The sequence below is a fragment of the Parasteatoda tepidariorum genome, chromosome 9, assembly GCF_043381705.1.
Source record: "Parasteatoda tepidariorum isolate YZ-2023 chromosome 9, CAS_Ptep_4.0, whole genome shotgun sequence".
Taxonomy (NCBI): domain Eukaryota; kingdom Metazoa; phylum Arthropoda; class Arachnida; order Araneae; family Theridiidae; genus Parasteatoda; species Parasteatoda tepidariorum.
In genome coordinates, this window is record NC_092212.1 from 27,305,511 (window position 1) to 27,316,643 (window position 11,133).

The 11,133-nt window shown below is 32.3% G+C and overlaps 1 protein-coding gene across 1 annotated transcript in view; it reads right to left on the reverse strand.

Moving 5' to 3' along the window:
• LOC122272731 (uncharacterized) overlaps positions 1-8,478 on the reverse strand; it is a gene marked incomplete at its 3' end in the record, with an annotated part of 15,436 nt that extends 6,958 nt beyond the window's left edge. The window contains 2 exon segments of the mRNA XM_071185178.1: positions 5,763-5,851; positions 8,362-8,478. Of these exon segments, the coding sequence (XP_071041279.1) occupies positions 5,763-5,789 (27 nt within the window).
• Between the last annotated feature and the right edge of the window lie 2,655 nt (positions 8,479-11,133).

Consider the following 11,133-nt stretch of genomic DNA (forward strand, 5'->3'; position numbering starts at 1 on the left):
TTTTTTTTTTTTTTTTACATACTTTTCATTTTAAAGGTGTTTGAAATATTTTAAAGGCTTCGGTCGTAGATCTAATTTAGAAAGGAAGCCGTATATAGTGCTTTGGAGAAAAATATTTACGGGAAAAAGTTTTATATTTTTAGTCAACTTCAGAAGTTGAAAAATATTTATTTATCGTTAAAAAACTTTAAATAACATAACGGGATACATTAATGGGTTTCAAATCCAATTTATTGCAAATTCATATTATATATATATATATGTTGCATACGCCAAGCAGCGCCACCTGTAGTTAAGCAGACTCTCTCTACATTCACTTCACTTACGGCTACGGGTAGAGAGCTCATTAAGATGTTCCAGCTCTAATTATTTTGTATTGCCATTTAAGTGTTTTTTGTCATAATAAAAGCTTTAAAACGCAACCCTAGATTGCTTTGAAGCTTCATCGACACTCCCCGTCCGTAACATGGGGGCTCGGCCACACCTATCTCAATTAAGCTAAACTCAACAGCAGTATAAAACGAAACAAGAATTCTCCTACAGCTACACCGGCAAAACGAAACTGCCGCCATTGATCATCAACAGCAAAAAAACCGCCGTTCCTTCAAATCAACACCATTGAAAAAATATTTGGAATCATCACGAAAAGGATTTACTTTCAATTTCAAGAAATACAGGTAGGAGCAACTTTATTACTAAACATGTAAAAAAATACGAGAAAAGAAGGTCTACTACAGATCGCATTTGAATTAGGAATAACTGTACCGGAAAACGCTACGTTAATTACCCTAAAAGGCTTAATTGAATCAAGTGATGTATTCAAAGTGAACGTGGATTTCGTTAAAAATCGAGTTGCATCAACCGTCGAAGAACGAAAGTCCGCGAAGATAACGAAAGTGCTAAGATAGAATTAGAAAAAATTAGCGAAAGTGCTAAGATAGACTTAGAAAAAATTAAACTCGCACAGCTAGAACGCCAAATCGAATTAGCAAACCTTCGAAACACTCCTAGTGCCAACCTGAACTCATCTAGATATTCAGACGCAAGTGAAGATGGTCCCGATATCGAAAGTATTATTAGAAGCGTCCGAACACTTAGCATGCCTGTGCCGAAAAGAACGGAGAACTACAGCTTATTTTTTCAATCTCTAGAACGTTCGTTTACCACAAAAAGAGTACAGGATGAAATGAAATCTGAAATATTGATAAATATTTTAGGCGAAAAAGCAAAAGCAAGTCACGTTTTATTAAACATTTCAGAAAATGATCTCCGAGAAATCCTACAGAATACCAATCCTCTAATATGAGAGAAATCCAACAGAATACCAATCATGAAATAATTCCCGCTAAAGCTTTCCCAGAAACGAAACTAATTCAAATCGTAGATTTAACTCAAATCGAGACCCTGTTTGCAAAGTCGAAGCTAAAATATTTAATGAATCTAAGCATGAACTACAATATGAAAACATTTTCGTTAATGATAAACTAGTCGTTCAATCGTTAGTTGATTCGGGAGCCAATATTATTTGCGTACGAGAACACTTAATTCCCCCACAAAACAATAAGTGTCGGAACTGTTCAATTAACTTGTGCTTTCGGAAATGAAGTACAAGCTGAACTTTTAAAAGTAAAATTAGCGCTTCCAAGTTTTCGTGAAAATCCCATAACAGTAACGGCAGCCGTTTGTAAAAATCTTTATTGTGATTTAATAACTCCCCCAAATATTTCGGATGATTTAAATGAAGCAAAAAAAAGAATATGATCGAATTTCAAAAGAAAATATGATTTCTCCTTATTCTAAAACAAAATTTCCTTTGCATAAAAACTAACAACAAAATACTTTCGAATTAAACTCAATGTGTAAAAATGAAAATAAAATTACTACTTCTTTCATTTACTACTTCTTCTGTGTAAAAATGAAAATAAAATTACTACTTCTTTCATACAGAAAACGATAATTTTTCTCCCCCAGTTTCTAAAAATAGATCTGACGAGCGTGTACAGTCGCGTCAGTTAGACGAAGGTCAGTCATTCTTTGAGATGGAGAATGATAATGAACCACTCCCTTTTCAAACTGAAACCGAAAATTTGTTATGCGAATGCAAAAGTACTTCTACTCAAAATTAATTTGAAAACAAATAAATAAGTTTGATTCAATGACGTCTGCGCCTAATAAGAAAGCGGAAACTGCCCAATCACGTGATCAGAGTGCTCTTTCCGATGTTAATAAACAAACCGAAACCGATATATTTTCGTCAGCCGAAACAGAAACAAACTATTTTAATTCTTCAAATCCGGAAAATAAAGAGATTAAAAATGCGTTTATTGAAAATGCGGATTATTTTTTATCTAATATAAATATAGTTTACGCCGATGTTGATTTATCTCATTTAAAATCCGATACGCGTGCCGAAATTGACCAACTTATTAAATCTTATAGGCCAAATAAAATTAAGAACACTAATTATGAAATGTAAATTTTTCTACAAGATGAAATGCCAGTCCATTAGCGTCCACGCCGCCTATCTATTTTCGAGAAATTAGAAGTAAATAAGCAAATTAAAGAAATGTTAAACAAAGGTATAATTAGAGAAAGCACTTCAGATTATTCTGCTCCAATAGTCTTATGTAAAAAACAAGATGGCTCAACTCGCATTGCGATTGATTATCGATGTTTAAATAAGAAGTTAATTACAGAAAGATTTCCACTCCCAATTATGGATTACATTTTCGATAGACTACAAGGTGCTTCAGTCTTTACAAATCTGGACTTAAGAAATGCGCTTCACCACGTAGACATTCATCCTCAAAGCCGCAAATACACTTCGTTTGTGACACCAGATGGACAATTTGAAATCATCAAAGTTCATTTCGGCCTTTCCAATTTACCAGCAGTATTTCAACGATTTATACAAATTGTTTTTCGAGAACTCTTAGAAGACGGGGCATTGATTTTATATTTGGAAGATGTGATTGTTCCATCAGATGATGAGTCCGAAGGTCTTCAAAAACTCCAGAAAGTTTTCAAAGTAGCTTCCGACTATGGGCTTGAATTTAATTTCAAAAAATGCAATTTCCTGAAAAGAAAAATTACCTTTCTTGGACATATTTTAGAAAATGGTACGGTTAGTCCTTCAACAGAAAAGATAAAAGCTGTTTTAAATTTTCCAAAGCTCCAAACAGCTAAAGATGTTCAATCATTCCTAGGCCTAACAGGATATTTTAGAAAATTTATTAAGGATTATGCAATTATTACACGACCACTAAGAGACAATTATTACACTTAGAGACAACATTCCTTTTCATTTTGGCCCAAAACAGCAACAATCTTTCCAAACGCTGAAACAAGCCTTATCAACTGAACCTGTGCTACACCTTTTCAAGCAGGGCTCACCTTTACAGCTTCATTGCGATGCATCGTCAAAAGGAGTTGGCGCAATTCTTTTAATGCAATCTGATTTAGATGACAGCCTACATCCCATTCATTATATGAGCCACAAGACATCCCCACGAGAAGAAAAATATTCATGATACGAATTAGAAGTTTTAGCTATAGTGCAAGCACTTAAAAAATTTCGCATTTACCTCGTAGGCACCAAGTTCAAAATTTTCACCGATTGCCAAACTTTTCAAAAGACTATGTCAAAAAAAGAACTGCCACCTAAAATTGCTAGATGGGCAATGTTACTAGAAGATTTCGACTACGAAATAATACACAGACCTGGAAAACAGATGAAGCATGTCGCCGCTCTTAGCCGATATCCTGTCATGACAATTCAAGTTGACGAAACAACCCAGAAAATCTGCCATGCCCAAGCCAAAGATGAATACACACAAGGCATAAGACAACTAATCGAACACTCTCCAACTACAGACTACAAGTACAAAAACAACATCCTATACAGAGTAGTAAACAATCAAGAACTCTTCGTCATACCTCAAGATATGCAAAAACAAATAGTTCAACTACAACACAACAAAGGCCATTTTGGTATCAACAAGACAGAAGACATGGTTAAACAACAATTTTGGTTCCCAAATATAGGAAGGACTGTTGAAAACGTAATTTCCAATTGCATTCCATGTATACTTTCATCACGTAAAGTAGGAAAACAAGAAGGTTTCTTACATCCCATCCCAAAAGGAGACATTCCTCTTGATACATACCACATAGACTTTCTTGGTCCTCTACCCAGTGCAAATAAGAATTACAAATACATTTACACCGTCGTAGACGCTTTCATCAAATTCTTATGGATTTATCCAGTCAAAACAACATCAGCTAAAGATGCCTTGGATATACTACAACTGCAACAAATTACTTTTGGAAATCCAAAAAGAATCATCTCAGATAAAGGATCCGCATTCACCTCAATAGAATTCAAGAAGTACTGAGAAGACGAACAAATTGATCATGTCACAATCACCACAGGTCAACCTCGAGGGAGTGGACAGGTGGAAAAATTTCATGCTACGATAATCTCAGCCATCACCAAATTATCCCTTGACAACCCCAGCAAATGGTTCAAGCATGTACCAGCAGTCCAACGTGTAATCAACAGCACTGTTTCTTCACCAACAAAGTTTACACCCTTCGAGCTCCTAACAGGGGTTAAGATGAGAAATAAAGAAGACCTGCACATCAAGAAAATCCTCGAGGAAGAACACATACATATTTTACTTGAAAATCAACAACAAATGCGAAAAGAAGCAAAAAGCAATATACTTGAGATGCAAGAAAAAACCAAGCACAATTATAATACTAGACGAAGGACAGCAACGAAGTATAAGCTCCACGACAGAGTTGCCATCAAACGAACCCAAATTGGGACAGGTTTGAAACTTCGACCAAAATTTTTCGGTCCATACACAGTGACAAAAATTAGACCCAACGATAGATATAATGTTCACAAGATCGGTATGGGAGAAGGACCATCGGTCACATCCACATCAGCAGACTTAATGAAACCGTGGGAAGATCCATAAACTTTTCAATTGTGCAAGAACTTTTACACAGACTTTCGATTTTTAAAAAATTTTATTAGTGCAAGAACTTTTGCACAGACTTTCGATTTTTTAAAAATTTTATTAGTGCAAGAACTTTTACACAGATTTTTCGAATTTTTTTTAAAATTTATTATTTTCATTTTGGATTTTATTGCATAAATCAAATATTAATTGATCATATTTAACTGAATATTAATAACAAATTTCTATTTTAATGATCAAAATATTCATATTGATCACATTTTTCAGAAGTGAGATAAAAAAATTGTAGATTTAGAAATTTGAAAATATCTTTTTATTACTTATTTTCTGCTAGTTTTATAGGTTGAAGAGAAATTCATTTGCCTAATAATTTTGAAAAGTGCATTTTTTCTTTATTTACTCTATCAACTAAATATTATATTAAAATTGAATAGATTTAGAATTAGTTTAGATTTAAATTTTCATAAATTTATTGTTTTAGATTTCAATTCAATTGTCAAAATATTTCTGTCAATAAAATTTTCTTTTTATTGTGATGTTTAATAATTACCTTTAAAGCAATTAGTCGGAGACCGACTAAGTCAGGATGACAGAGTGTTGCATGTTGCATACGCCATGCAGCGCCACCTGTAGTTAAGCAGACTCCCTCTACATTCACTTCACTCACGGCTACGGGGAGAGAGCTCATTAAGATGTTCCAGCTCTAATTATTTTGTATTGCCATTTAAGTGTTTTTTGTCATAATAAGAGCTTTAAAACGCAACCCTTGACTGCTTTNCAGATTCCACGTTCACGTTTCATATTGGAGTTAGGGCATTCTCGTTGACAGTTACTTCTTAGGCTTTGAAACAAACAGCTTGCGTCTAAAAGAAAATTAGGAAAACATATTAAATAAAAAGTCTTCCTTTTTTTAAAAAAAAGAGAATGTTACTTTTTTTGTGGTATAAATAAGCTATACAAGCAACTTACTTGTGCATAACTGTGCTGAGGTGTCTCATTTACTTATTTTTCTAAATGGTTTGAAAATTACGGGTAAATGTTTTGATGTTTGCTATCGATATTAGTGATTTATTTTTTATATCACACAATGAAAACATAAAATTATTTGAGCACTTCCTTTTAGATTGCGTTAGATTATATAGCAGAAAATTGCAGAACTATTTTTAAATGAAAAGTAGCAAACAAATATTTCCATAACAAAAAATTACAGAATTGTTTTCGTCTTTTGATGTTGATTTTGAAAAAAGAACTATATTTAAATGTTTTCATGCTACTGGAAGGAAATAATAAATAACGACTAAAACTTATAAAACTTTTTTTAAATCATCTAATTGTTAAGATTTTATAGATTTTTAACAACATTTGACAACAGCAATTATGGTTCTAGGTATGAACAGTATTAAATTTGTTCATATCTAGACAATAGGAATTGCAACTTCTTTTTTAATTGAATTAGACTTGCAATTCCTAACTCTCATTTAAATTTCTCGTGTCATAACGTTTGTAATCTTTGAGTTTTTATTTAATGATAATCTGGCGTTAAGATTACGAATTCGTAATTCGTTGTCAAACACAATTAAAAACTTTAACACGTTCACGCCGGGTGTTGCCCTGAAAGCGAGACGGAAAAGAGAAAATACTGGTAGAAGACCTATTTCCATATTAGATAATATTCGGGAGGAGTTAAACTATTCTCAACAATAACAATTCACGGTAAGGAAACTTATCACGGCGAAGAAGCAATTCAATTTAAAAATTGCATCCGTTAAAAACAATTGGTAGTTATGGATTTTTATTATTCCCGGAAAAAAAACTAAAAAGTTAAATTTATTTGTTAACAGTTTTTACTCTGGTCCGCCGTCCGGTGAGACAATCTAGCGTGACCCACTGGTGGCTCACCCCGGTGTGAACGTGTTAAAGACTTCGATAACAATCAGAAATTGTCATTTAGAACCAATTGAAATCTGAAAAATCTAAAAAACTTGGTAAAATGAATTAATGTTGTCATTAAGAAAGATTAAAATAAAATATTTCCTCGAAGAATCTTAAACTTGCTTTTTGAAAAAAAAAATCAATAAAAATCTTTTTTTTTTTTAATAAACTTCAAATTAAGTCGTCTTCATGTACCCTCATGTACTCTCCCATTGGGAGTACAAGTTAGTAGTACTTGTAAAGGTTAAATTTTCAATCTATACAACATTTCTTGATAATGTTTTTCAAATTCATGCAAATACCTATTAATTGCTTTAACGGAACTCATTTTTTGTAACAAAAACAATCGCAATATCACAGTGGTTATAGTTACTAAGTGTGTCTTCTTGCTCTTTAAAATTAGTGCAGTGGTGCATTAATTTTTGTCCTGAAGTGTATTACATGTTCATCAAACATTAGCATAAAGCATTTCTGATCACCACAATAACTTTAAAAGTCACTATTTTTGCTTTATTTTTGTGCTCAAAGTCACGATATCACAATTGTTATAAATAATTAGTACGTCTAGTGATCCTAAAAAATTATTATAGTGGTCCATAAATTTTGGTCATAAAACGTATTACGCGTTCATTAAATGTTAAGATAAACATTCCTGTTTACCACAATAATTCGTTACGTGAAAGACATATAAATAGTTATGTAAAGAATGGGTTGAAAATTTATAGCAATTAAGTGGTTGCTGAACTAGGCAAATTTCTACTGTTTTTATGATAAATTAACTACCACTATAAAACAAACAATCACTATAACTCTGGGTACTGAGGTGTAATTATGAAAAACTAAGATTCTAACTCCGGTGACGAATTATTAAGCTAACCTAGTGTCAGATTATTGCGTACCAGCTAGTTTGGGAAATAAAGGAGGTGAATACGCAATGCTGACCACATCGCCATCTACATGTCATTTCGCACGAAATTGTTATTTAACACATTGCTGACAGGTCACGAGTTAACTCGTGTTTTCGTGGCCAAACGTTGGTGACCGGTCACGAATTAACTCGTGTTTTCGTTAGCAGTTATCTCGTGGTGACTGTTTTAAAAAGTGGGCGTAGTTTTCCTTACTTTCAAGTTTTACTATTTAATTCTCTACCAATTTATTTTAACTTTATGAAACCGAATATATTTGCAAAACATATTCCACTCATATCAAGCATCAATCATGGTGTACTATTACACATAGGAGATTGTTAACTTTTCATCATACGGCATTAAAAATTTGTAAAGTTTATTGAAATTGTTTTACTTCCACATCCGCTTTCAAAACAATAGTCGGGCACATGGGGTAATTTTAAGAAAAGTTGCCGGTCAGCAATGTGTTAAGGAACATCATTATAAAATTACAAATAAAATAAAGATTGAATAAATAAAAATGGCAACATCACCTTTGCATTCATTGCTTAGATAGTACTGAGATGAATTGCAAGAACACTTAATGGCATCATTACCAATCTCAGAACATTTACTTTCTTCGAAACAAGTCTTGTGGCAGAGTTTGGCTGAAAAGAAGAAAGAAAATGTTTACTAATTTTTTTAACTTTTTTTTATCATGGTTTTTCGAAGCACTTTCTTCAAAAGAGTTACAGTTAAAGTGCCTTACACTTGAAGCAAAGTTTTAATTTTTTACTATATATACCATCCTGCCGTGAAGAATTATCTGGGCTTTAGAAAAAACAAATAATTTTCATACTTTAAAAATTACTGCATTCTCTTTAAAATCACCAATTCGGCGTCACTTTCTCACTTAGGTTAAAATCATCAAAATTAGTGCCAAATCAAATGTTTATGTGCCCAGATAATGTAGCATTGTATTAAGTTTTTAAGACAAAAAATTAGATAAAAACATTTTTCAGTTTCTCAAAACTGAGGCTTTTCACCATATTGGTGCCTTGTTGCCATATTTATAACAAACATAGAAGGCTCTGACTAAAGATAGGCTAAACATGACCTAGCAGTCACTAGTAACTTTTACAAACTCACGGCGAAAAGGGCATATTATTCTCCAAGAAAGAATACAGAGCCATCGAAAAACGGCCTCGATGCTACTTTTAAATCCTATTTTCATAGTTCCATTAACTGAAAAGTGGTAATAAGTTTATAAAATTTTTTAAAGTTAATAAGAAAACCAAAATATCTGAATTTGCACTAGATATCTATAGCTGATATCTGATATAAATAGCAATCGTGAAATTTATATTGTATGGGAAATTTTGTAATTTTATGGAATTTTATCTGGTCTAAAATAGAATAAAAACAACTTTGTTCTGAAGTGAAAATGTTATCATGATTAACAATGATACCGTTCCTATCTTCTTCAATAATAAATTCGATAAATAGTGGGTTTATGCCAAAAACGGCCATTGCTTTCAGAAATGTTCCGAGTTGATAATAGCATGTTATTATAAGAAAATGAAGATGTTATCTTTTGGCATATGGTTCTGATTAAATAAAAATAACCATAAAATTGCAAATAGTATTAAACTTTGATGCATATCGGTGCCACATTATGCAACTTCATCTGCAGGACAAAATATCAGGGGTGGTAAAAAGACAGACGATGTAAATCGACCGGGTACACTAATTAATGCCGAAAACAAATGTTGAACTGAAGGAATGCCAATTTGATTTTTTTTCTCCCAGAATTATTCAAAAATATGTGCCAGGCATAGACATATTTTTGAATTTATGGCAAAAATAAAAAAAAAATATTAAATGGTAAATAATATCATTTCTACTTAATAATAATCAAAAATTTAGGAAACCTTTATCTTTTCTCACAAGTCTGTGATTTCTCACTAGTTAGTGAAACATGGATTATCTTTTTATTTACAGTTCCTTCAAATGTATTTTATTATGACAATATCATTTTTGTCTTATAATTATGAAATATTTAGAAAAGTTTCCAGATTTTATTTTAGTTTTTACATAATCCTAATGCTAACTGTCTATGCATGCTTTCGTACTATTGAAGCAATATCCGCGCCCCAAAAAATAACATTAGAAACGTTCGGTTTGCTGTTCTCTGCTTAAGAAACGAGATTATTTATGAACACCTAGTTTTAAAATTATTTAAGAAGTTTCTAAGAGTTGCCGTGGCTTAACTGATATAACTAAAACGCCAATTTTACTGTTGTACAATATTCTCGTTTCAACATCATCAAAATTTATATGGGCGCCTCGGACCGTTAGCGGCCTTTCTCCCGTTCGTATTGAATATTCTCGTTTAATCCGTTTAAACCAAAGAATGAACATTTTTTTTTAAAAAAAAGGACTGGTAAACACTTGATTTCCTTTTTAAAATTTATCTTTGCAAAAAAATAAAACATTCATGTTCATCAATGTATATTAATACAATAAATAGTTATATTTTAATCTGAAAATAGGTCTTTTTAATATTTTTTAAAACTTAAATTATAGTATCATTAGAAATTATCAAGTTAGCTTTCAGTGCCTAATTCCCTACCACTTTTTTTTTTCAAATAGCTATTTTTTTACTTCCCTACAATTACTTTTATAAAAGGTTTTGGGTTCATGCGCACAACTGGTTCACTTTTTAAATAGTCTGCGCGGACTACTTATAAAAGACCGTCTGGAGGCTTTTTGATGTTGGAGGTGATGGCTCAATGCTGATATTTATAAATCATGCACGATCTTGAAATGATTTTTCAAGGCTCCCTTACCCTTAACGAAGTAAAACCGGTAATTTGGAGTTGTCACTAGTTCCAGGAACATTCTAATAAAACGATTTTGCACTCTCACGTAGAATTTTGCACGTTTACGCATATAAGCTCTACGCAAGCGTAGTTACCACAAAATTTCATATATCGAGGATACTCACTTTCTTATACCGTTATTTCAGTTGCGAAGATGTTGGTGGTCTCTTGACTAGCAGGTTATGCAAAAGTCAAAGAATTTTTGTATTCGCATTCTGTACAATTTTGATAGTAATGCCGTTTACTTCCGTACATATCATTAAGACAGTATTTTTAATTAGAAGGCAGTACAAATACAGCCTTTTTTTCAATACACAGCAATATAATCTATAAGGATCATGATTTTACTTTAAAGGCTTACCAGATCATATAATAAATAAAACATTATTTTTTTAAATGTTCATTCTGAATAAGCAAGTAAACTGCTGTTTGTAGAAAATGCAA